The sequence below is a fragment of the Lissotriton vulgaris genome, chromosome 10 (genome assembly GCF_964263255.1).
Source record: "Lissotriton vulgaris chromosome 10, aLisVul1.2, whole genome shotgun sequence".
NCBI classification, from domain to species: domain Eukaryota; kingdom Metazoa; phylum Chordata; class Amphibia; order Caudata; family Salamandridae; genus Lissotriton; species Lissotriton vulgaris.
The window spans coordinates 522,253,182-522,280,658 of NC_141698.1; the positions used below are offsets into that span (position 1 = coordinate 522,253,182).

At 51.5% G+C, this 27,477-nt stretch overlaps 1 protein-coding gene across 2 annotated transcripts in view; it reads right to left on the bottom strand.

The window, feature by feature from the left end:
* USP7 (ubiquitin specific peptidase 7) overlaps positions 1 to 27,477 on the bottom strand; it is a 1,528,604-nt gene that overhangs the window by 426,365 nt on the left and 1,074,762 nt on the right. For both annotated transcript variants that reach the window (XM_086941365.1, XM_086941366.1), the window contains exons 16-17: positions 22,666 to 22,800; positions 22,481 to 22,582 (exon numbers count right to left, since the gene is read on the bottom strand). In XM_086941365.1, coding sequence (XP_086797491.1) covers positions 22,481 to 22,582; positions 22,666 to 22,800 — 237 coding nt within the window. The remainder of the gene's footprint in view (positions 1 to 22,480; positions 22,583 to 22,665; positions 22,801 to 27,477) is intronic.

Consider the following 27,477-nt stretch of genomic DNA (forward strand, 5'->3'; position numbering starts at 1 on the left):
AGAGAGCTTGCGCCATGTCCAAGTTCAGACGCCATTCGTGGTCCATCAAGCACCGGCGGCTGAGTTCGTCCGCCCTGGCGTTCAGAGAGCCTGCCAGGTGTTGAACCACTACGCTTTGTTTGTTGCAATACCACATAGCGGTGGTGTTGCCCGTGAATACCTGCACTACACTTCCCCGGACAAAGGTAAGGAATGCCTTCAGTGCAAGTCTGATCGGCAGAAGCTCTAAAAGGTTGATATGGAGCTGGGACTCCGCCGGAGACCAGAGGTCTCTGATCTCAACCACTCCCAAGTGGCCTCCCCACCCCAGGAGGGACGCATCCGTCACCAATGTGTGCTGCGGTTGGGGAATGGAGAGTGATCGGTCATTGACCCCATCGCGATTCGTGAGCCACCAATGAAATTGTCGAGCAGTGCCCTCCAAGATCTGGACATGATCGGACAGGTTGCCATGATGCTGTGCCCACTAGAACTTGAGGTCCCACTGCGGAGGCCGCATATTGCATGTTGCTCCAGCAGGATTCAGGAGGCCATCAGGCCCAGGAGCATGAGGGTCATCCTGACTGAAACCCGGGGTAGAGGCTGAAAGATCAGAATCATAGCCTTAATATCACGGACTCGCTGCTCGCGAGGATAAACCCGAAAATGCGTTGAATCCAGAACCGCTCCGATGAAGGGGAGCTACTGAAAGAGACTCAAGTGCGACTTCGACACGTTGATGGAGAACCCCAGCAAATGCAGGAGGTCGGCCGTAGTCTGAAGGTGGTTGACTACTGTCTGGGGCGAGCCCACCTTCAACAACCAGTCGTCGAGGTAGGGGAAGACTAACACCCCAGACCTGCAACCACCGCCATCACTTTGGTGAACAGTCGAGGGGCACTGGTAAGGCCAAAGGGGAGCACAGCAAACTGAAAATTCTCCTGGTCTATCGGCAACTGCAGTTAACGCCGGTGGGCCGGCAGGACTGGTATGTGAAAATATGCGTCCTGCAAGTCCAACGCTACCATCCAGTCTCCAGGGGAGGGAAAAACTCCTCCGAAACGAGCTGCAGCACCCACCGGTCGGAAGTGACCGAACGCCAAGAGGGAAGGTGATGGCGAATCCTGTCGCCATCCGGCGTGTGGTGCACCCCAAACAACGGACTAGCAAGCTTTGGAGGCGGACGCAGTGGGAGCAGAAGTGTACTGACCCGCCACGCTGTGGTCTGCGCAGGCTTCCGACTGAGCGAGCAGGAAGGGGCGCCCTGGCCACGAAAGGAACGAAACTTGGACATGGCAGGGTGGGTAACAGAAACGCCCAAGGCCTTCTCCGTAGCCCGAGTATCGTTGAAGCACTCCAGCGCACCGTCAGCTTAATCAAACGGGCATGTCCATGAGCAAACTCTGGACTTCCCCTGAAAACCCAGTGGACAGCAGCCAAGCATTACAACGCAGGGCCACGGTCGTGGAGATCGCTTTCCCTAAGGAGTCGGCGGTGTTCAATCCACACCGTATGGCGAATTTCGCTGCATCCTTCCCCTCACCCACTGCCTGTGAAAGTTCCGCCTGAACCTCCTCCGGACACTCAGGCAGGAGCTGCGACACAGTGTCCCACACAGCATGGGAGTAGCAGCCCAAAAAACATGCAGTATTTACCAACCTCAGCCAGAAACTGGCAGCGGAAAATAACCTCTTGCCAAACTGGTCCAACTTTGAGTCCTTTTCAGGCAGGCGGTATGGAAACTCACTCTGAGAAGTCGATGCCTGAATGACCAAACTCTCCGGTGTAGGATGAGTGGTCAGGAAAGCAGGGTCACCTGGTGCCGGGCAACATTCTTGTCCACTGGGGGCCCCAGTGGTCGGCCGCGAACAAGTGCCCAGCAGGACGTCATTCAGGGCGTCATTAAAGGGCAACAGAGGCTCAGACGAAGCGGGCGACCACTGGAGCACCCCCGTTAGAAGGTTAGGCTTCAAGGCCACCGTCGGAAGTTCAAGGTGGAGGACATCAGTTGCGAAGCTCCCTCTTCCACCGTAGGCAGAGGGGATGCGAACTCCGGATCCGACGAGAGAGCGAGGCTGCCGGCCTCGTCCAAGTCGTCTGCCCAATCCTGTTCAAAGTCTCACTGGCGAGCCAGAGGATCCTCGGACCCCTCCCAGTCACCTTTCACCTCGCTGTATGCGGCACAGAGTGTGGCTGCAGGGCAGGAGACTGTGAGGAAGGAAACGGCGCCAGGGTCGGCGCCAGACGGGGCAGAGTCCCAATGCAGGTCCCAGGCCCGAAAAAAAGTGTCCTGGAACCGGGGCAGTGGAGGGATAAACAGCGCCCACTGTGACACCACAGGTGGAGCAGAGGGCGGGGCCGGAGCCGGCAGCTTGGGAACTTGTGGTGCAGAGGCCGGAGCCAGCAGTGCTGGACCCAGTGACGCAGGGGCCGGAGCTGCCACCAGTCTAACAGGATCCGGACACGGGACCGTGGGGCCCGAAGGCACGCCGACGGGAGCCAGAGGCCTAAACAGGCGGTCCAAAGAAGCAAGCAACTCTTGCACCTGTGCAGGAGGCGCCGACGGACCCGTGTAAGGCAGGTAGGCTGCGGGACTCCCGGGCTCCAGAGGAGCCGCAGGGGCAGAACCCCTGTCCCCCTCATTCTCACCCGAAGACAGGCGGGGGGGGGGGGGGGGGGGGGGGGGGGGAGGGGACAGCAATGATTGACAACGCTTCGGCAACTTTTTTGTGTCGTCGCTTACCTGAATCAGAGGGCGAAGACTTCGAATCCGAATGATGAAGACAGTCCCACAAGCGGTCCTTAGAACAACCCTGGGATCGGGAACGGAGCTGGGACGAGTGCCAGACCTACAGCAACTTCCGACGCCGCTCCCTCAAGGCCTTCGGGGCCATAGCCAGACAGGCCCCACAGGAACGGGAATCGTGGTCGCCATCCAAGTAGTAGAGACACGTCGTGGGGGTCCGCCACGGACATATTACGGTGGCAGGCCCCATATAGCTTAAACCCAGGCATCCCTACGTGCACCAGAGGAGGCTAAATAAGTTCGGAGGAGACAAAATGTCTTAAAAAAGGATAGTCAAAAGGTGACTAGGGTATGTGCTGTAAGAAAGTGGCTCTCTATACACTGGTGAATGCAAAGTAAGATCCTTTGGATGAAATAATATTTTCCACTCATCACTCAATCAGCACATTAAATACAAGTCTGGTGTCACACCTTCCTTACTCACCTGTACTGAGAAGGACTGAACTATATATAACCGGGAGATATACAATACAAACAAATAGATAAAAAGTTTTTAACAAATTTATTGATCATAAAAAGTCACATAAAATAGAACAAACAATTCATTGCCATGATCTCTCACAATAAATACGAAGAGGTTTTGTGCAATCCTGTTACAAAACAAACATGATAATAAAAAAAAAAAGAGTAAAACTAATAGACAAACAAAATATGTCTTTACAATTTACACACCAGTCATAACAATGCCTGAGGAGTGGAACCTGATTTATTCTATTACTCATGAACCAGGCCTGTGTTGACTGATTGTGAACTAGATTTGGCGTGGACTTGTTTCAATGGGTAAATTATGTTTCCATCTTTTTCAAGAACAGACAATTGACTCTTCAATTAAAAACTTGTAAGGTGACCCATAAAAACCTTTTTTTGGTGGTGGATCACACAATCTGTGTTCCAATCAAGCAGTTATGTTTGTCACGAAAGAGATTCCTGGAGTCATTTAGGATTATTCTGCAATCTACCTTCAGTTTATTAAATCCTATGTACCCAGGTGGGTTTCTGGTGATTTACAGTGAACCAATGTATGTGGTCTTCAAATCGCCACGATGTAATACCTTCATTAATGCCACTTTGGAGGGGACAGCCGTGGTACGCTGATCAATCCAAGGTTTCCTTTATTCATGACAGATCTTTTTGGGGTAATATCCAAATTTAATTATCTTTGTAAAAACCCTATTAATAATTTGGGTCTCAAATCTCGCGTGGAATCTCACCGCGGGGTAGTGTGATCAGATGGTAACCAAGTAATCCAACAAATGCAAGTTTGTATCCCACGGCTGATACACCAATGTAAGAAAGTGGCTCTATATATACTGGATCAAAGTAAGGTACAGTGTGCACAGAGTCCACAGTCTCCAGAGGTTTGGCAGAGGCTAAAGTTAGATATAACCTTACTCTCTAAAGTGGTAGCTTGGTCAAGTAGTAAGGCAGTATCAGAGGACAGTGTAAAGCATTTGCTGTACACACTCAGTCAGGAAATGGTCTCACACACAAGAACTGAACTCTAGGCCAATTGTTTGTATAAAAATACAGTTTTATTTTTTAACCAACAATAGGCATCAAAATATACTTTCTCAGAATGAGATACTTCAATTAAATACTTTTCAATAGGAAATAGACTTTTGAATACAATAGCTACAGTTGTTGCAATGGGCAACACAATTTCAAACACAATGTTACATTGAGCTCCAAGGGAATTTCTAGTTATATGCAATTAGTTACTTTATAGATTACTTTTCTAACCACAGGACTAGATCCTAGACTCAGTCCTGGGACATCTCCTGTAAACAGTAAAGTAAAAGCGTTTTGGTTACAGTAGTGATTTTTAAGGAATATTACTGTATTTTAAAAGTTGACACAAACTTTCACATCCTATGGGAGGAAATTCACTTTGCAGGTAAGTAGTGTTATCGTTACTTTTTCTTACTCAGTTTTGGATCCTGGATCCAGCACTGGTGCATCTCATATAAACAATTGAAAGATTGCGTTTAGGTCATACAGGCGATTTTTAAGGAATATTTGTAAGTTTCAAACTTTCAGACACTTAGAAACTTTTTTTGGTGAAAACCAGACAATGGGTTCCTATGGAAGGAAAATCAAGTTACGGTTAAAATTACTTTTCAGGTTCAGTGCAGGGCTAAAAGATGCAGCACTGGGTTCTCTCCTGACAACAGGTGAGTAATTCGGAATTCGTTGTATGGCTGATTTTAGATGAATATTTGAAAGTTTCAAAACTCCACACTTAGAAGAAATTCCAAGTGAAACCAGTCAATGTTCCCTATGGAAGAAAAGTGAGTTATGGGCTTTTGGTTAAGTACTTGATTGGCAGAGTTAAGGTTCGGGGCATAGACTCAGGGGTCTCCCAGGGTCAGGTAGGTACAGTTGGTACAATCTCAGCGGCACAGGGGCAGCCGGGTGCAGAGGTAGTTAGGCCCAATGTTATCCAATGAGATGCAGGGGGCCGTCGGTTGGTGGCTGCTGGCAAGCAGGCCACGCGCTCCTGGTCACTTACTCCGGGCAAATGAGGAAGTAGAGTAGGACAAAGGTTGCACTCCCAGGGGCACTCTGGCGGCTGGGCGCAGGGTGCTTTCGAGCCGTCGGGAGCGCAATGTTATTCAATTGGAGGCTTGAAAGTTTAACAAAGGCTGCAGGCTCGGGGACGGAGATTCTTCAGGAGCGACAAACAAATCGCGGGGTAAGTTGGGATCTTGGAGGATAGGAAGGCACCCCGGAGTTGGGCACAGGGGGCCGTGGGGCGCCGGGGTGTCTTTTGACTTCGGGAAATATTACCCTCTAGTGGTCGCGGTTGGAGGGGTCCCTTGTTGTGAGGCTGCAGGTGTCGTCTGGGTAGTCGAGGAGAGTCCTTGGGCACTGGATTTCAGGTCACAAACGCCAGGGGGAAATCCTCAGGGTCTTTGTCCACTCTGGCACAGGCCTGGCTCGGCGGGTGCAGAGTGCTCAATTCGTAGTTTCTGGCTGGCACCGGGGGTGTTGCTTTTTTAGCAGAACTACTGCTCGTGGGAGGCCCAGTCTCTAAGAGAGTCAAGGCAGGCTGGTACTCTGGGGTTTTTGTTGTTGGTTGATTGCTTTATTTCGACATGCATATATCATAAAAGCAGTACAAAAGATAAAAACAGCATGTTGAAAAAAGTATGACTGAACATTAGAAAAAAGAGTAAAACACATTTGGTCAGCATAAATTAATTAAAAAAAGGATTAAATTGATATGGACAGTCTTCTAAGTCTAATCAACCAGGCCCATTTTAAAAACTTGGTAACGGCACATACAATAGGAGGGGCTGTATTGGTTAAAAGAATCCGAAGGGCAACAGAGTACTGGCGGGTACCCAATTCTCTGCAGATAGGTCCAAGCCAGCGTGATCTGGGGCGACCATAGTCCGGGCATTCAAAGAGGAAGTGTGGCACCGTCTCTGGTTTATCAAGGCAAAGGGCACAGTAGCGTGTTGAGGGCTGGGATTTATTCCACCTGGAGCAGAGGTCGGCCAAGGGTAGGGTTCCTAACCGGAATTTGATATACAGGGACCGATCCATGGCGATTGTTATTATGTCCATGTACGGCTCGTAGGCGACGACATCTTTTATCAGCAGGAAGGCTGCGGTGGTTTTGCAGTGCTGCTGATTGCTGATGCGCTTCACACGAACCCACTCCCAATAAAGTTTTTTTAAGGACTCCTTTGAAGGAGCGGAGTGGCTATGCCAGCTGGAGTCCAGGCCAAGGTCCCCTAGAAGATGTTTGATTTCCTTCAGCCATTTGATGCTGTGCCAACCGTCGGAGTGCATCACCTCAGCTAGGCCATCAGCATAAGGTTTTAGCTCCGGTACCCTCCACAGGCGAGCCCAGAGCAAGAGGGGTCGAAGACAGGCCTGATCCCCTATGGCTTTACAGCCAGCATCCATGAGGACTGGAATAGTCGGACTGCTCGCTGGAATGGCAAGGAGATCTTTAATGAATTTGTTTTCAGCCTTGCTCAGTAAATCCACTTTACCTAGGCCCCACAGTTCAGCTCCATAAAGTGACGCAGAAACCGCACGTGCTTTATATATATCTATTAAAGGGGCGACACAATGTTTTGTTGAGTTGTTAAACTCCTTGAGGAGGGCCGCCCCCACCATTTTATGAGCCATTGACATTTTATTGATGTGGGCGGTCCAGCTCATCGCATCGTTTAAGCGAATTCCCAAGTAGTCGAATTCTGCCACTCTTTCAAGGGGTATGGAGTTCAAAATGGGAGGACGGCCAAGTTTGCGAGGTGGGTGCATAACTAAATACTTGTTTTTTTCCACGTTGATGACAAGTCCCCTGGTGGTGCAAAAGTCCTGGAAGCGGTTCAGTAGTGTCTGGAGACCTTGGGGGGTTTTAGAGATGAGGAGGGTGTCATCGGCGAACAGCAAAGTTGGAATTTTTACGCCTCCCAGAGTGGGAGCGTCTGCTGGTTCGCAGAGTAGATGATCTACCACCCCATTGATATAGAGGGAGAATAAGGTGGGGGCCAGGACACAACCCTGCCTTACTCCCCTCTCGACCCTGATCTTGTTGGTCTTTTCCCCATTCAACCCCCATCTAACCTGAGCATAGGTGTTGTTATGCAGTTTGATAAGGAGGTTTAGTAAATACGGGGGCATCCCTAGTCCATGTAACACCCTCCAAAGTTCCTCCCTAGGAACCAGGTCAAAGGCAGTCTTTAGGTCAATAAAGGCCAAGTAAAGACTGCCTTTGCCTAGCTCCACCACCTTCCAATGCAATAGCAGGAGCCTAAAGACCTGTTCGATAGTTCCGGTGCCTGAACGGAACCCGGCTTGCATATCGGACAGGATGTGGTTTTCATCCACCCATTGTGAGATCCTCCCCAAAATGGCTTTCCCCGCCAGTTTCTGGCTCGAGTCTATTAGGCTTATGGGCCTATAGTTCCCAGGTAGATCCCGGCTGCCCTTTTTATAGATGGGGACTACCTCAGCACCTCTCCAGGAATCTGGCACAGGACCTCCCTCAATGAATGCATTGAGAAGTGCAGAGATTAATACCCCCCATTCTTCGGGATAAGCTCGGAGGATATCGCCTGGTAAGCCATCCGGACCAGCTGCTTTTAATGGTACCAAGGTTTTAATCTGCTTTGTGACATCCAAAACAGAAAAAAGTTCCAGGTCTTGAACTAAGGTATAGGGAGGGAGATTGAAGGGGTCGTTTACTGGGCCTTCAGCGGCAGAATAGAGTTTTTGGAAGTGGGAGAACCATATCTGGTCATTGATGGTACAGGTCCTCAGTGTGTCGTCGGGGCGGTTCCTATTGCCCACCAAATCCCAAAAACCTTTGGCGTCTTTCCCACGACTGGCAGCCAGGAGGTCCTGCCAGAAGTTATCCTCCCACTCCATCTTAGCGTTTTTTTGACAGAGTGCGTAGTGCCTCCTGGCCACCCTAGTCCTAGATGGAATTTTGGACTTGACTGCTTCAATAAGAAGCGACTTCGCCTCCCTGCACTTCTGGTTGTACCAGCCCTGTCTAGCTCGTGAACATGGTTTCCTTCTATTCGTAGTAGCTGGAACTACAAAGAGGTCACTGATAGCCTGGGTTATGATGCAGAACCTAGAGGCCACCTCCAGCAACCCATCCTCTTGGGGGTCAAGATTGTCTAGGGCTGAGGCAAGAAGCTGCCTAATGGCAGAAGTTTTCTCCTCTGAAAGTACCAGCTTCGCCCACTTTAACTGCCGTCCACAGTTAGAAACTGCTGACAGGTCCGGGGCGGGGTTACGAGAAGTTCTGGTCACAGTGCTAGTTAACCACCTGTGAGACAAGGTGAGAGAGAGGAGATTGTGGTCACTCTCTACGGATGGTATAATCACCATGTCCTCAACCGTACTCCACAGGTGTACGTCAAGAAGGAAGTAATCAATTCGTGACGTGTGCCCTGGCCTGTTGTAGGTATAGACCCCTGCTTTGTCAGACCCAGTCCTGCCATTGGCAGCCCTCAGGCAAAACTCCATAGATATTGAGTTGATCTGGAGGGCCACTTCTGTCCACTTTTTGATAGGACTAAGTTCGAGGGGCGGAATCCCCCACCTAGTATCGTGTTCCTCTTGATCTGTTAGGATTTCGAGGTCCAGGGGCTCAAAGGTACAGTTGAGATTGCCCGCCACCAAGGTACAAAACCTGTAAGGTGACGAGCGAAGCTGGGCTTCTAAGCAAGTTATTACTGAGGATTCTCTACCCCCCTTTGTACCTCGGGCGTAAATGTTAAAAATGTTTAGGATGACTCGGCCCTGGAGGTTTTTCAGCAATATGTTAAGGAGGTCCGGGCATTTAGTATCCCGCTCCACCACCCTGCAATTAAGTTCTGAGGCCACCCAAATGAGGAGGCCACCAGAAGGGCGGCCCCTGCCAGTTCCACTATGGACTGCTGGCAAGAAATGGGTGGAGTATCCTGCCTTGTGCAGGGGCTCCCTGCTCCAGGTTTCCTGGAACAGGCATATGGAGTGTTGCTCCACTAGCGAATTCCAGTCCGGCAACGCTAGCTTCCTCTCGAGGCCCGCCACATTCCAGCTGAAAAACTTGAACGGTGGGTCCGTCACAGCCGCAATGCTACAGTTCCCGACAGGAGACAGCGTGTCCACAACACCCACAGCAGGGAAGCTAACCAGTGGGTCAGGAGATGCCCTCACCTCCCCTTGGTCCTTTACAATCTCAGCAGTGACCTGGCTTTGTGGTGTGATCGAAGGGCTACGGATTTTAGAAAAGGGGGTAGGCTCGGCAGCAGGACTCCAAGCCACAGGGGCCTCCCCAGGGACGTCACAGAGTCAGCAACCCCAGGAACCCCAATTCCGCATTAGTGGAACTGGATATAACTGCTGTGGAAGAATTCCCGGGGAAAGATGGCCATGGGCGATGTTTTGAGATGGGGGCCCAGCAGGGCAGAACGGGGTGGTCAGGGCCGGCCTCGGGTAGAAGAAAGTTAGGTCGACAGCATCAACTCCCGGACCGGCCGTTCGGCCTTGGGAGCATATTGAGTAGGCGGCTCTTATATCTTGAAAGTTGACCACCACGCAGTCTCCCTCAAAGGGTTTTTTCCCATGCCCAATCCAACCCACCCTGCGCACCCCAAGAATCAGGCCATCTACACCCAGTGGAAGTGGTCTATTGGTTTTCATCCAGTGGATGATTTTGTTTTTTAGCGCCTGATGAGTTTCCTGCTGTGATTCTTTTAGAGGGGGGACTTTGGTGAGAACAACAACATACGGGTGGCATTCGGGAGGGAGATTTACCGGGGGGCACTTGCGTGGCGGAATCTGCTGAGTGGCCACTGGGGGGGGATTTTTAGGCAAGGAGGGATTTTTAGACAGAGGGGGATTTTTAGGCAAGGAGGGATTTTTAGACAGAGGGGGATTTTTAGGCAAAGAGGTGGAAGGGATAGCCTTAGAGATTGATGCTACTCCGTTGGTTTTAACCAGCGCAGCGGAAGCCGAATGCACATTTGGACCAGCCCCTTTCTTCTGAGAGTTCTTTTGAGCAGGGTTCGGCGCAGATGCCGTCACTGCTGAGGGAGGAGTGCCGTGCACCTGGGCTACATTAGTGGAATCACTCGGCCTTACCTGCTTCGCACTGGCTAGAGGGGCTGAGGTTGGAGCTTTCCCTGTAGCCAATGTTTTGGCCGGCAGTGTCGACTGGACTCCGGATGTTTGGCTCACTGGGACCTCTTTAGCAACATTCCTATCTGAGTTGATCTCACTAGGCTTAGGTTGCAATTTCAACAGGGTTTTCAGGGAGAAAAAGTTGTCCCTAGTGGCCTGTTCGAAGTTGTCCAGTCTATCCCCCAGGGTCTTAACTTGGTCAAATAATGGATTAAGCAGAGACTTTACCAGTTTCTCGAGAGGCTCGAGTGAGGTACCCTGTTTTGGTGGGACAAGTGCTGCTGGAGGCAAGGGGGGAAGGTATCAGGGACTCAGCTATGTGCTGGGGGGAGCTAGAATTCCTGAGGAGTTCCAGCTCTCCAGCGTCTGTGTATGAGGTACCCCTATGGAGCTGTGTCCTAGAGCGCTTGTAGAGCATGGAGTGACTTCCCCTCCGAATATTAATCCCCCTTTTCCTTTTCCTATGTGCCCGTGAAGGTCTAGTCTGGGGCAGTGGTTGTGGGTCAGGTGTGGGAACAGTAGGATCAGTTTGAGACCTGTTGTCAGGAAAGCTGGCTATAGAGTGAGATGGACCAGAAACTATAACCTCAGTACAGCGACTGCTTGGGGAAGGGATTGATATGAGGCTTTCTATCCTATCTATTCCTGCCTCTAGCGCTACAATGTGTTGCTCGTCAGATGGGGGCCCAGGCGGAGGTGCATTAGAAATGAAAGTAGGCAGGGACAAGGCGTGTGCCGCAGCTCCCAAGGATGAACGCTTGGATGGAAGGAGATCAAGTGAGAGGCGGCGTTCCGTCATTACGATCTCCTTTTCAATGACGTTGGCCGACAGAGTGATAAATTTGTCCATAGTGCCAATCATCGTGGAGCCCCCTAAAGTACTTACTCCACCACCCCTCAGGGCTTTGCCGGATCTAGTGGACATGATGGGTGCAGGACCTGCAATTGAACTCTGAGGGATTGGAGCCGTAGCAGAAGATGAAAGGGGGGTGGCCCAGCCCAGCCTCTGCCGGCCCCGGACGGCCACAGACGGCCCGCCCTCTACCCGGCGTCGCCCGCGCGCGTCCCGCGACGCGGAGGTGAAGGCTCTGCTTTGTAGCGCCTCCAGGCGCGAAGACAGAGGGGACAGGAAGTCAGCGCAAAGCCCACTGGGAGCTGTAGTCTCCAGCCGCTCCTGGATGTCGATGGCGGCGAGACCTACAGCGTTGGCAACCCAGGGGCAGAAGCTGTGAGCTGGCGTCTGGTCAGGTAAGATGCGTGTGCTTTGGTTGACCCCCGCTCCACCGAGGTGAAGGCTCTGCTTTGTAGCGCCTCCAGGCGCGAAGACAGCGGGGACAGGAAGTCAGCGCAAAGCCCACTGGGAGCTGTAGTCTCCAGCCGCTCCTGGATGTCGATGGCGGCGAGACCTACAGCGTTAGCAACCCAGGGGCAGAAGCTGTGAGCTGGCGTCTGGTCAGGTAAGATGCGTGCGCTTTGGTTGACCCCCGCTCCACCGAGGTGAAGGCTCTGCTTTGTAGCGCCTCCAGGCGCGAAGACAGCGGGGACAGGAAGTCAGCGCAAAGCCCACTGGGAGCTGTAGTCTCCAGCCGCTCCTGGATGTCGATGGCGGCGAGACCTACAGCGTTGGCAACCCAGGGGCAGAAGCTGTGAGCTGGCGTCTGGTCAGGTAAGATGCGTGCGCTTTGGTTGGGGTTTTTGAGGCTAATAACCACTGAAGGCCCCGGAGTTTAGCAGGAGCAGGTTCAAGGACCAACAGGCCGGTAGGGCTGGGGCCAAGTCAGTTGGTGTCGTCCTTTTGTTAGCAGCTGCACGGCAGGTATTCTGGTTTCTTGATCTTCTTGTTTATTTCGAATCTGGACCTGAGGAAAGAAGGTTCGGGGTGCTCCTAAAGCACAAGTTATTTACCTTCGGTACCGATAGATCTGTAAGAAACAGAAGTTAGTATTAGATTCCTTACCTTAGAATATCCCCAGGCGTCAGACTGGATCCGGAAACTTTTGCGTAGCAATACCCTTGCGCGTAGGTAGGCGGCGTCTGCGGCTCCGCGCCAGTCGTCGGCGCCGGGATGATGTCACCGAAGTACTTAGACGCCACCCTTGCGCGCTGGCGTACGTTCTTATGCACAGCTTTTCCGCGCCAGAAACACAGAGCCATGATAAAAATCAACACTGGTGCCATGAAACTAGGGCCCTGAAAGGGGATGACCTTAACCCTAGATATCGGTTCGCAGAACGGGGAGGATGGGTGGGGCGGTAAGGAATCTAATACTAACTACTGTTTCTAACAAATATATTGTTACCGAAGGTAAGTAACTTGTGCATCTGAAAGAAACAGGTTAGTATTAGATTACTTACCTTACAATAGATACCCCAGCAATACCAACCTCGATGGTGGATCTGCGAACCAATAATCACACCAGAAAGTCCTGGAGGACGGAACGGCCAAAGAAGCCATCCCAACGGACTTGGCTGTCCAGGCAGTAGTGTCTTGCGAACGTGTGCAACGAGGCGTATGTAGCTGCCTGACAAATGTCCTGCAAGGGGACTCACCGGCCCAGCCGCCATGGCCAGAGTGGAATGGGCCCTCGGCCCAACAGGAGGCTCCTTCTTAGCCAAAGAGTAGCATGCCTTGATGCACAAGACAACCCACCGAGAGATGGTCAGTTTGTGCACCGCCCGTCCCTTCTTAGCGCCCACGTAACCAACAAACAGTTGGTCATCGACCCGGAACTGGCTTGTGCGATCCAGATAGTATGAGATTGCACTGGGGCATCACGAAAGGAACGGGGGGCTGGGGGTGGGGGATGGGGGGGGGGGGGGGGGGATGGGGGGGAAGAGGGGGGGTAGAGGGGGACGACACATATGAGTGTTGCCCTTCAAGAACCTATTTACAATCGGGGACTTGAACAAAGAAGGCTGATCAGGAAGCCTTAAGAAGGAGGAAAGAGCAGAAAGGTATCCCTCGACAGTGCGCAGAGCAGAGCCCTGCTGGGCAAGAGAAAGAAGTAAGTGGAGAACCTCAGAAAGGAGGGCAGAGAGTTGATCCACAGCTTTGCTGTGCACCATGCCACAAATCTGTTCCACCTGCAGGCGTATACCGACTTTGTGGAGGGACACCTGGCTGCCAAAATCACATTACAAACTTCAGGAGGCAAGTCAAATGGCCTCAACTGTCGGCGCTTAATCTCCAAGCATGGAGGTGGAGACTAGACCGGTTTGGGTGGAGGACCGTCCCCTGCTGCTGCGACAGAAGGTCCTCCTGAAGAGGCAGACGAACCGAGGGATCGACTGACATGCTGAGTAGCTCGGAATACCAGTACCTTTGTGCCCAGTCCGGAGCCACAAGGATGACTTGGGCCCGGTCGCGCTTGATCTTTTTTAGCACTCTGGGCAGAAGTGGTATAGGCGGAAAGGCGTACAACAGACCGCAACTCCACTCGCGACGAAAAGAGTCTCTGAGCGAGTGCCGCCTTGGAAATTCCAACGCGCAGAACTGATGACATTAGGCGTTCTCTTCGGTGGCGAATAGATCCAACCAAGGCTCTCCCCACTGCAGAAAGAGGCCTTGCGTCACGTCCAAGTTCAGAGCCATTAGTGATCCATCATGCACAGTCGACTGAGTTCGTCCGCCCTGGCGTTCAGGGAACCTGCCAGGTGTTGAACCACCAGGGTCACACCCTGATGTTCCAGCCACTGCCAGAGGCGCAGAGCCTCCTGGCAGAGTGTCCACGACCCCACCCGGCCCGGTTTGTTGGGAGTACCACATGGCGGTGGGGTTGTCCGTGAACACCTGCACTACACTCCCCCGGACAGAGAGGAGGAATGCCTTTAGTGCAAGGCGAATCGCCCGCAGCTCCAAAAGGTTGATCTGCCAATGACCCAATCGCGGTCCGTGAGCCACCACTACAGCTGTTTCACAGTGCCCTCCGAGATCAGGACAGGTCACCCTGATGCTGTGCCCACTGAAACTTCAGGTTCCACTGCAGAGCCCGCATCCGCCACCGGGCGTGATGCACCAGAAGGATGCAGGAGGCCATCAGCCCCAGAAGCCTCTGCGTCAATCTGAACGAGACCCGGGATAAAGGCTGAAAGATCGAATCAGAGCCTGAATATCCCAAACCTGCTGTTCTGGAGGATAAACCTGAAACTGCGCCGAGTCGAGAACCACTCCAATGAAGAGGAGCTTATGAGAGGGACACAGGTGTGACTTCTGCACATTGATGGAAAACCCCAGCTGGTGCAGGAGGTCGGCCGTAGTCTGGAGGTGGCTGACGACTGTCTGGTGCGAGCCCGCCTTCTACAACCAGTCGTCGAGGTAGCGGAAGACTGAAACCCCTAACCTGCGCAGATGAGCTGCGACCACCGCCATCACCGTGAACACCCGTGGGGCGCTGGTAAGGCCGAAGGGGAGCACAGTAAACTGCAAGTGCTCGTGGCCTACCGTGAACTGCAGGTAGCGCCGGTGGGCCGGCAGGACAGGGATGTGGAAATAAGCATCCTGCAAGTCCAACGCTACCATCCAGCCTCCCGGGTCCAAAGCATCCAAGACCTGAGCCAGTGTCAGCATCTTGAACTACTCCTTCCGGAGGAAGCCGCTGACATTCCGCAGGTCAAAGATAGGGCGTAGGCCCCCTTTGCCCTTCTTGGGTACCAGAAAGTAGTGGGAGTAACAACCACACCCTACTTCAGGCCCAGGAACGCGATTGATGTCCCCTTGGCCAAGAGGGCCGTACCTTCCTCTTGTAGAACTTTCAAGCGATCCCCCCGACACGCGGTGGTACTGCAGTGGCATGGCTGGAGGGGTCGCCTAGAAGGGGAGGAAGTAGCCCCTTCGGACGATTTGCAGCACCCACCTGCCCGATGTGACAGTGCGCCAGTGGAGGTGGTGATGGCAAACCCTGCCCCCCACTGGCGTCACATGGGCCTGAAAGCTCGGACTAGGAGGATTTTGAGGCGGATGGTGCAGGGGTATGTGTGGACTGGCCTTGCCATTGTCCCCGACCGACGCCACGGCGGTTTCCACGTCTGCCACCACGCTGGATGGTAGTCTGCGGTCCTTGGCTGGCAGGACGTGTGGGGGCGCCCCTTCCTTGGCCACAAAAGGAGCGAAAGGCAGCCGTTTCCTGGCGCGGTCCGAGAAGCCCAAGGACTTGGGCGTAAGCCCTGGAGTCCTTAAAGCGCTCAAGCACATGGTCTGCCTTGTCCCCAAAGAGGTGACGGCCATCAAACGACACGTCCATAAGGGTGTTTCTGACATCAGACGAAAAGTTGGCGGACCCCAACCAGGCGTGGCGACGAATCGCCACCGTCGTTGCGATCGCTCTGCCCAGTGAGTCCGTGGTATCCAGCCCCCACCGGATGGAATACAGTGCCGCATCTTGACCCTCCGCAAAGGCTTGGGCCAGTTTAGTCCGGGCCTCCTTTAGATATTGTGGCAGCATGGTCGCGACCATGTCTCACAGAGTGGGTTTAACGGCCCAAGAGGCACGCGGTGTTGACTGACCGCAACCCCAAACTCAGGGAGGAAAATACCTTTTTTTCCGTATTGCTCATACTTCTTGGATTCCCCATCGGGGGAGCCGTCGGGAATGCGGTCTGGGAGTTAGAGGCATGGATGACCAGGCTCTCGGGAGTGAGGTGGGTGGACAAGAAGCAAGGGTCGCCCGGAGCCGCGCGGTGGTGTCTGGCCACGTTCCTATCTACAGGCTGGCCTGTAGCGGGCCTGGACAAAGTGCCCAAAAGAACGTCAGTCAAGGCCACATTAAACGGCAGCAGTGGCTCAGCCGAGCTTGCCTGCGGTTTAAGGACCTCAGTTAGAAGGTTAGTCCTCACAGCCGCGACGGGGAGCACCAGGCCCAAGGCCTTGGCCGCCCACGTCAGCACCACACTATAGGCAGCCCCCTCTTCAGTAGCCATGGTAGGAGGGTAGACAAAACCAGTGTCTGGCGAGGTGTCCAGACCACTGGCCTCCCCTAGCCCACCTGTCCAGTCCTGATAAGACTGGCACTCCTGTGCCAGAGGGTCCTCAGACACCTCCCAATCCCCCTCGCTACCCATCTCCTGAAACTCAGGGCCAAAGGATGGGGCCGGGTCATAGAAGTAGAAATCTCCTAGCGGCGACGAGTGCGGCGCCATTCAGACGCCAGGCTCGAATCAAGGTTGGGATCGGGGACGGCGTCGCCAGGAGGCGACACCCTGATGATCTGCGTCGGCGAGGTCGTAAGGTCGACCGGCAACGACCCAGATATGGAACCGGATCCCAAGGGGACCTGCAGCGCCGGGACCGAAGTCGGTGGCGGCGTCAGGGCCAAAGCACCCGACTCGCTGGGGCCCCCAGTCGGGGCTGCTGGGCCCGAAGGCGCCGCGGAACCCAACTGAGGAGCGAGCGAACTCATGGCCATGAGGAAGGCCTCTATCTCCTCCAACGTCGCGTTCTGCCCAGGGACCGATTGGTATGGAGCTGGCCGCGACGCCTGCGGCTCCGATTGTGCCGCGTGGGCGGTGTCGCCTGAACCCCAGGCCGCGTCGCGCTAGCGATAGTTGAGGGGAGTTGGAAGAGCAATGGCGCCTCTTCGACTTCTTGTGCCTCTTACCGGAGGACTTCGAGCCCGAAGACTGGTGACGACTCCCGGAGCTTTGATGACTCCGACCCCGTGACCGGTCCCTCGACCTCCTTTCGGACTGGGACCTCGATCGGCGAGGGGCCGACTGCCAGAGATCGAGTCGCTTGCGGGACCGCTCCCGTCTTGCTTGGGACGTCAGGGCCCGGCAGTCGGAGCAGGACTGGTCGTGGTGGTCGGGGCCCAGACAGTGAAGGCACCGGCTATGGGGGTCGGTAACAGACATCAGTCGGCTGCAGTCGACGCAGGGTTTGAACCCGGGCATCCCTACCGGAATCGTCGGAGTCGATAGACTTCGAAAAATTATCGAAAAAGTTTAGGCAAAAATTGACTACGGGTACCACCTTTTCCGTATCTATGCTGAAAAAAGAAGAACTGACGTCAGCGCGCGAGGGCGTCGTCTAAGTACTCCGGCACCAACGACGCCGGATGCGGAGCCGCAGACGAGGCCTACCAACGCGCAAGGGTACTGCTACGCAAAAGTTTCCGGATCCAGTCTGACGCCTGGGGATATTCTAAGGTAAGTAATCGAATACTAACCTGTTTCTTTCAGATATACTGTACGCACCCTGTCTGCCACTCCTCTCAATGTCGCCATGATCTGTATTGTTACTCGACGTCATATTTGCCTTTGATTTAGAGTAATCCATATTAAGGTGTTATTGTTTGATTTTGCACTTTGTTTTATTTTCTTTGTCTGTATTAAAAGCAATAAAAATACAATAATAAAAAAAGAAATTGTGAGATTCTGGCCCTGCTGGTGTTACAGGAGGAGAAGGAACAGTAGTCAGAGCCAGCAAGCCGCTATTGACGCTTAGAGGAGTCTTTCCCCTGGAGTCCTTGTCGTCCCCTGGTGTGAGATCTAGAAAAGGAAGATTATTGGTGTGGAGAAGTGTGGCTCACTGGTTAGAGGACGCATACCCTGAAGCAGAGGTCAGACCTGGGACCAGGGTTCAATTCCCGACACGGCAGGGTCTTGAGCCCAATTGTCCACGGACTCGATAATTCTCGCTTCGGTGCCCACTCTAATCACGGGTTCACACTCTGCAACTCTGGGCATTAAGCTTGCTTAATCTCCACAACGCCCCCCCCCGCGTCGGGATGCCCAGTACGGGTTATCTCACAGGGAAAAGCCAGGACGGGTTCCCAATGCAAGCGCCAAGATGCCCTAGGTTAAGTCGAGCGCTATATAAGAACACACACACATACATACATACATACATACATTATTGACCCTGCCGCTGGTTCTACTGTGGGCGGTAGGATTGTGAGGCTGAGGCTGATGCATATGATAAATACCGTTGCTGCTGGTATTTTCCTCTGTAGGTAGGAAGGCCTCTGCCTCTACGAAGGGGGACCTTGTGGTATTGCAAAGTCCCTAAGGATTTTGCGGTCTCAGTGTCTTTTTTAATGTCCTGGAACGTATCATCAATGTGCTTCCCAAAGAACGCCTCTCCATCGAAGGAAGATCCAAGATCTTGTTTTGGACCTCTAGACGAAACCAGGTAGCTCGCAGCCAGCCTTCGCGACGAAGGACAGCAGCTCCCGCTAGGGAGGGGAACGCAGTCATTGCAATGTCCATTGCACTGTCAATGACACCTCTGAAGAGGTTCTCTCTCCCTCCTGAAGAATCTTCTTTGTCTCCACTCAAGCATCTTCCGGCAATTGATCCTGATATAGGGAAAGGTCACACCACATCTGTAAATCGTAGCGACCAAGTATTGCCAAGAAATTTGCCGCCCTGACCATCAGGCTGGACATGGAGGAAAACCTCTTGCCGGCGTTATCCAGGCATCTGCCCTCTTTATCTCGAGGTGTCGTGAGAGGAGCTGAAGGATTTTTGAAGTGTGTTTGGGCTGGCTGGGAGATGACAGAGTCCGGTTTAGGCTATCCTCAGGGGCTTTATATTTCTTTTCCAGGCGAGGCAGTACTGAAAGCACAGTGGCTGGATTTCTCATCACTAGAACCTCGTCCCAGACAAGACCAACTATAGGAATGGTCCGAACTGACTTTCTGTAAGGGTCTTTAAAGTCATATAAAAAACATTCGAACTCCACCGTGTGGATGGGCAGGTTTGCCATCGGAAGCAACAGAGGAGGGCTTTTTGAAGTCTTTTAGACCTGCCAGAGGAGAAGATGGAGGAAATGAGTTTGACTTCCTATCTGATGTCACTCCTGCTGATAGTCCTCTCTCCTTTACACCTCAGTGAGGAGATTTGCAAGGACTGCGCTTGTCAGACCTATGAGAGGTCTTTTTTTTTAAAGCTTTACTTGGGCAGTCTTTAGAAGGTGAAGGAGAAGACCTACCCCTTTTTATTGACCTCCTGGAAGATGAAACTGACGAGGCCTCATCACTGTCACTGGAGACTGGCTCCTTCCTTGACATAAGTTTTTGGAGCCAGGTCAAGAGACGCCCCACACGGTCTCTCAAAGTTTTTGTATTGAAGGTACGGCATATCTTACAGTCTGCTACTTTATGGTTTGAGTGCAGACAGTAAATGCAATTCTTGTGCTTGTCCTCCACATAAAGTCTTTTCTTAGAGCAGGTTGCACACTGTTTAACCCCTTCCATGCTCATGACGAGCTCAGCTCGTCATGAGGCACAGTTGAGCTGTGCTGATGACGAGCTGAGCTCGTCATGACACCAGCAAAATGGCAATTTCCAGCACAGGGGAAAAATAACCACAGCAGCGATGTGGTTAGAGGGCTTTCTTCTCCTTATCAGACATGCTGGCACATAGTCTAAGCAGTTATTGAAGAAAACAGTTGAAGAAACTGTAGCAATAATGTTGATAGAAAAAAACTGAGCACAGAACAGTCGGGACGCCCTTGGACGACTTGCGGTAGAAAATCTGAGGTTCTGTTTTACAAAAAGAGGTGGATATGTTACAAAACTAGAATGAGCCTAGGCCTAGTTTCTTTTTTTGTATTGGTTTCTATTGCTATTTTATGTATACCGGGGACTCCCATCTCGACGACGGAGAGTGATTCAAGCATGGGAATCTATGAAAGTTCCAATACTGGAGTAAACCAAACTTCTCAGTTTTCAATAAAGCCATTAAGGTACTGTGAACATCGTCAAGGAATTTTCCAATCCCTCGGCCAACTCCAACGACATCACCCCCTCTCAAACCCTCTGCGACTCCCTCGCCTCTTTTTTCCACAACAAGATTGCAGACATCCACAACAGCTTTGACAACCAACCCGGAAACCAACCCACCCTACCATCTGCTGACCATCTTCCCCCCGTGAACACCCTTAACGCCTGGAACCCAATCTCCACTGAGGACACCATCCGCCTGATGAATTCCATCCACTCAGGATCCCCCACAGACCCATGCCCTCACCACATCTTCAACAAAGCAGACTCCGTCATAGCACCGCACCTCCGTGACGTCATCAACTGCTCCTTCAACTCTGCTACCTTCCCAGAAGACTGGAAACACGCTGAACTCACCGCCCTTCTGAAAAAACCAACAGCGGACCCCACCAAACTCAAAAATTACCGCCCCATCTCGCTTCTCCCATTCCCGGCCAAAGTCATCGAGAAAGCCGTCAACAACCAGCTCGCCGCCTTCCTCGAAGCCAACAAATCCCTCGACCCCTCACAATCTGGCTTCCGAGCAAAACACAGCACTGAGACCGCCCTCATCGCAGCAACAGACGACATTCGAACTCTACTGGACAATGGAGACACAGTCGCCCTCATCCTCCTCGACCTCTCTGCAGCATTCGATACAGTCTGCCACAGCACCCTTCTACAACGCCTCAATAACATCGGAATCCAAGGAAAAGCACTTGAATGGATCACATCGTTCCTCACCGGAAGAACCCAGAGAGTCCGCCTTCCTCCATTCAAGTCCGAGGCCTCTGAAGTCATCTGCGGCGTACCTCAAGGATCCTCACTCAGTCCCACCCTCTTCAACGTATACATGAGCCCCCTCGCGGCCATCGCACGCCAACACAACCTCAACATCATCTCTTACGCGGACGACACTCAACTGATCCTTTCTCTCACCAATGACCCCAGCACCGCCAAAACTAACCTACACGAAGGAATGAAAGAAGTTGCCGAATGGATGAAACAAAGCCGTCTGAAACTGAACTCAGACAAAACAGAAGTCCTCATCTTAGGCACATCCCCCTCTGCTTGGGACGACTCCTGGTGGCCGGAAGCCCTCGGAAAAGCACCCATCCCGACAGACCACGCACGGAACCTTGGCATCATCCTGGATTCTTCACTCTCAATGAGCAAACAAGTCAGCGCTGTATCCTCTTCCTGCTTCAACATTCTTCGCATGCTCAGAAAAACATTTCGCTGGATCCCCTCCGAAACAAGGAAAACAGTCACCCACGCCCTGGTCACGGGCCGACTGGACTACGGAAACACCCTCTACGCAGGTACCACCGCTAAACTCCAGAAGAAACTCCAACGAATCCAAAACGCCTCAGCCAGGCTCATATTAGACATCCCACGCAACGAACACATCTCTGGTCACCTTAAAGACCTCCACTGGCTACCCGTCAATAAGAGGATCACTTTCCGACTGCTCACCCACGCACACAAATCACTCTACGACATCGGACCAGATTGCCTCAACTCTCGACTGTCCTTCTACACCCCCTCACGCCAACTACGTTCCTCCAACCAAGCCCTCGCCACTGTACCTCGCATCAACAAGACCACCATGGGAGGCAGATCCTTTTCATACCTGGCTGCTAAAACATGGAACTCACTCCCCGCTTACCTTCGCCTCACCCAGAACCACCTAGCGTTCAGAAAGCAGCTTAAAACGTGGATATTTGACAAATAATCCTCCTCCCCTTCCTAAGCGCCTTGAAACCCTATGGGTATGTAGTGCGCTATACAAATGTTATGACTTGACTTGACTTGGAGTTCGTAATGACAAAATCCCAGCACCATATACTCTTAATGGCAGTACTGCACTTACAATGTCTAAGAATTGGCTTAGCCACTGTAGGGGTACAGGGCTCATGCACCTGTACCCTCACCACTGGTATAGTGCACCCAGCTGGAGGGGTGGCTTATCTATGACAGGGCAGTGGGTTGTAAGAGTGGCACACAGGGATAAGTGCCATGTCGACTTCACTTTGTTCTGCACCAAAACACGCAGTCTGCAAATGCAGTGTGCAAGTGTAAAGGTGCAGGGCCTCTAAGGGTGGCATACATGCTGCAGCCCTTAGAGACTTTCCCTGGTTACAGCGCCTTGGGTACCTGTGGTACCATTTACCAAGGACTGACCTATTGCCAGAGTGTGCAAATTGGGTTTTGTCTTCAAATCAGTTTTAGGGAAATAACATAGGCCCTGGGTACCCAATTGGCAGGAGCCCAGTGCACACTCAGTCAAAGTACATCAGCAGTTCAGCAAAAAAAGGGGCAACCATGCAGAAAGAGGGAATTTTCTCACAGGTACTTACCGTTTTATTACAATCTGCCTCGTAATCCAACATGGCAGGTCTTTTAGTTCCATTACTTCTAGCTTGCATAGGCCATAACCGTATCTGGTCCTGTGGAAATCCCTAAAAGATAAAATTACATTTTATAAGATGTAAAATTTGAAAAGATCGTTATAGGGTAAGAAAATATACTAAATGCAAATTACCATGGTTTGTGAGAGATTCTGAACAAATTCAGAGAGTGTAGAGTTCTTTAGTACTTTGAATACAGTGTATTTAACTTTTTCTTCATCATACATATCATTGCCTTGATGTCCACAGAACTGGTCTTCTGTCACAATCTGAAAGAAAAATTTTGTTACCATCAATCACAAATGTCTAGGCAAAAGCGAACAGACTTAGTACATTAGAATAATGATCAGGGAATAAATGATAAAGTTGAAATATAGTGCAAAGAAAAAACTTAAACCAGACATTCAGTGTGCTAAAAAGAGTAGTCACATCATTAAGGGGAAAGAGCTTAACATAAAGAGCAACTTAACATTGTTAACTTTCATTCTGAGGGGCATGCTTTTTTCAGAAGATGCCTTAAGTGAACATTTTCAAGCACCAGAGACTAAATCAAGAAAAAATCTGAATTAAGAAATATATCTGAAGCAGTACCAGGGGCAGAGTCAGCACAGGGACTGAAAGCTGGTCCTCGAGGCAAAGACCACTTCTAGCGACTCTTCACTCCTGTAGAAGCCTCTAAGAACGCCTATTAAGGTGACAGTATAAGAAATTCCATAATAGCTATAGGAACCTACACAAGTTGTGTAAGTACCTTCTGTGTATGTCTTTTTGTCTTTTTGTCCTGACGAAAGCTCTACAGACCCGGCTGGGCTCATAGAGCTGAAACATGTTGACGCATCCATATATATATAGATATATGGTAATCTAGTTGCCCGTTACATATATATCGAATTTTGTGCCAACCTTTTCATTAAAAATTCTTTTTTGGTGACACACTTTTTATATTTTTCCCTTTCCTATTATTTCTGGACACTTCTACCTGGACCAGAGGTAGCCTCGGGTGAGGCAGGCATACCGCACGTTATTTGACTACCCTATGAATATGCCATGACGCCTGACGGGGCGGATAAAAGATACACCGCATCGACTAAATCAGGCTGTCTATGAGGGTTTTCAAAGACTAACCGAAGGTTTAGTAGACACCAGTGTCCATTCCCTTTTGATTAATTCAGCAGTATCTCACCAGCAACAGACTCAAGACAGACTATAAAGCATCATATGCTCCAGTGAAGTCAGTTTGGCAATTATTTTATGCCTCAGGTAGCAGGGAATGTCTTACAAGAAAAAGAAATACTTTCGTCAGATGAGCGCAGTACGGAATCTCAGTGAAGAGCATACGCATCAAACCATCATAAAGAAAACTTAAAACTATGAAACATTAAGTTCAAATCAAAACTCCTAATTCTCATTAAAGTCACAAGCACTGAACTGTACTGCTCAGGTCCCAGAGTACGAGAATATCTAGTTGCAGATTCCTTACCTTAGAATTATCCCAAGGCATCATAATGGACCTGGAAATAAACCTTGAGCAGTACCTTTGTCTGCCGGTAGGTGGCGCTGTTTAGCTTAGAGTTCAAAAAAGGGGGGGGGGGGGGGGAGTTAGGCCCACGGGACAAAGAATAGGCAGGGCTGTTTTGTTATAGCGCAGCTGAGGGTAAGCCTATATCTCTGAATCTTTCAAAGCTTAAATAATTTCAGCTTTACAAACACTTTCTTCTTGTGTTTATCCTGGTGTATTCATTCAAACCTCTTGACTTTAAATTTTTCAGTTGTAATTTCACACATTACCACACGAAGAAATGAAAAAAAATGTCAATTTCCATATCACAAGCATTTCATAAAAAAACATTTTTTTATACACAATAAATCCTACTTTACAAACAACCTGGCAAGACTCTTTGAATAGACAAATTGTGAAAAACAATTTGTGAAAAACAGATATAATACAATAAAACAACTACTTTTTGTCTTGTTGCCCTATATTTAACTCTTCATATATTGTCCACAGAGTGTTTCGTTAATTTATGAACAGCAATGGACACCCGAAACTGGTGTGTGCGGTTGAGAGCACGCTTTGGGTCTAGACGGTTGAGCCTTTCTTCCTCCCTTGAAGGATGCAGAGAGAAGGTGGGGAAGGTAATTGTTGGAAAACGAGGCAGCATCTGTGAGGCCTGCACAAATAACATGACACATTTGTCCTTCACTGGGAACCAAACACCCTAGGGCAGCGCCTGACTCTGAGGGTAGCGTTGCAGAGCAGTCTGAGGCTTACTCAAGGGAGGTGGTGTGGGCTAGTAATCGCCATTTGCAGGTGCGCATAAATAACTCAATAATTGATTGTCCAGTCTGTACTTTGCTTTATAAAAGTAAGAGTACATTTATTAAACACACACACCACTCAATACTATACACCAATTTACAAATATACATAAGCTGATGGAATTTCTTTGTGACATTGCATAACATCTCCACCCCTCCCGTAGGGGGGTGGGGTCTAGTACCACCACTAATGTAGGCACATCATCTTGCCCCCAATGCAGTGAATTGGTCTTAACCTGGAGCGAGTGCCCTGCACACTGGCATCATCCCAGTGGCGAACCACCCCCATAACTTCAACAAGCATTAAACAGGCTACACCTGCCTTGGTGACACATGACCCTGACTGAGCATCTCCTACTGACCATACAGTATGCACCTCTTCATCTTAAGGGCTAACAATCTGGGGTCTTCACCTAAGCGCAGCAGCAAGAATACATGTTTACGCACACCTCAGAATGACAGCACTCAGCACATTTGGATATCATTAGAATGCATTGCAATTACTGCCCCTAAAGGCATTACAGATAAAATCAAAGGTTTAAGTATCTACAGTCAGACACCCTAGCCAGAATGTCCAGCCTCTTAAATCCATTTTGCTTATGACATCACCTTGCACCAGCACTTCACATTAACCAGGTGAAATTCAGTCCCTCTACAAGAAATAACCATTAATAATCGCAGTTCAGTGCAATTACACCTCTTCACCTCCAGGGGATGCCCTTCTAGACATCCTCCAACTCAGCCCTACACTCCTTGATGCAATTGCCAAAACACCCTCAGCTGAAGTACAAAAGTTCCAGCCCAGAAGGTGTTAACTACCAGTCCAGCCCTGGAGGGGTTCATTCCTTAGAGTCCCCAAGACACTTGGGGTGGGACTTTTCTTCTTTGGGCTGGGGGAGGCTGTGTTGCTCATGCAGCTCCCCCTGCCCCTCCTTTAACAATTGAGGGTGACCCCCCCTCCTCTGGGGGCCACCAGCACCCGAAACGGCCAACTTCCTAATGCCTTGCAAGGCATTCTGGGGCGATTTCGCTCCTTTTCCTGCATATTTGAGGAGCGGCTCTCCCGCTGTGCTGGAGAGAGCCACGCTGATCCGCCGGCGGCTTCACCACATCATCAGGCCTCGTTGGGGGGCCCGGTCCCACCCGGACCCCCAGGTAAGTCATTCGGCTCGGGGAGCCCACCCCCGGTGTAACAGCCCAAAAGGCAAGCGGTGTTGACCGACCGCAACCCCAAACTAAGTGAGGAGAACAACTTCTTACCAAACTGGTCATACCTTTTGGATTCCCGATCAGGAAGGGCAGTTGAAAATGCGGTCTGTGAGTTAAAGGCCTGGATAACCAGGCTCTCGGGGTGGGGTGGGTGGACAGGAAGCTAGGGTCACCCGGGCCGGGCAGTGGCGTCTGGCCATGTTCCGATCTACAGGGGGGCCTATAGCGGGCTTGGATAGGTGCCCAACAGAAGGTCAGTAAGGGCCTCATTAAACAGCAGTTGAGGCTCCGAAGACATTCCTGCGGTTTGAGGACCTCGGTGAGGTTAGTCCTCACAGCCGTGACGGGGAGCTCAAGACCCAAAGCCTTGGCCGCCCTTGTCAACACCTCGCTGTAAGCAGCCCCCTCCTATCCAGTGTTGGGCGAAGTATCCAGACCACTGGCCTGCCCTAGCTCAACTGCCCAGTCCTGATACGACTGGCAATCCCGTGCCAGAGGGTCCTCAGACCCCTCCCAATCCTCCTCGCCACCCATCTCCTGATAGTCCGGTCCAAAGGATGGGTCGGGATCATAGAAGAATTGCTCTTCTCTTGGCACCAAATGTGGTGAGCGACGTCGGATCTGGACCGAGGGACCGGGGGGGGGGGGGGGTTTACCGGGAACAACGTCGTCCGGGGACGGCGTTGAGGGAGACACCCTGGGGGTCAGCGCTGGCGGAGGGGTCGTAAGGTCGACCAGCTGCAAACCGGATCCAGTGTGGCCCTGCGGCGTCAGGACCGGAATCGTCTACAGCGCTGGGGCCGCTAGGGCACCTAGATGGACCCATGGGGGCCTAGGCACCTCCGAAGGGCCAATCAGAGGGGAGCGATTCCTCATGGCCAAGAGGAAGGCGCTGATCTCCAGCGGCGACGCGTTCAGCCCAGGGACCGGCGGGTATGGAGCTGGGCGATGGGCCTGCGGCTCCGGTGGAGCTGCGTGGGATGTGTCGCCTGAACCCCCGGCCACATCGCGCAAGCGTCGGGGGGAGTCGGAAGAGCTGTGTTGTCTCTTCAACTTCTTGTGCCTCTTACCTGAGGACTTGAAGTCCAATGCGTGTTGTCGAACCGCCGAGCTGTGATGACACACGCAGCAAAAAGTAGAACTGAATCTATGGTCCCAAAAGACTGGTAAGTGGTATGGTAGAGAAAACGCGTACCACTCCTGCACGTGCTACAGAGGCAAAGTATTGCGGAGACGTCGACATCTAGACGTGCGAGAGCATTGAAAGGGTGCCCATACATAACCAGAAGGACGCTCATACGCGGCCAAAGGGTGCCTGCAGTACCAAAACAGAAGAGCACCAGGCAGCAAGATAGCAGGAACGGCTGAGATGCGCACAATAGCAAAAAGAGAAGCCACAAACGCCAGAGAAGAGTTGG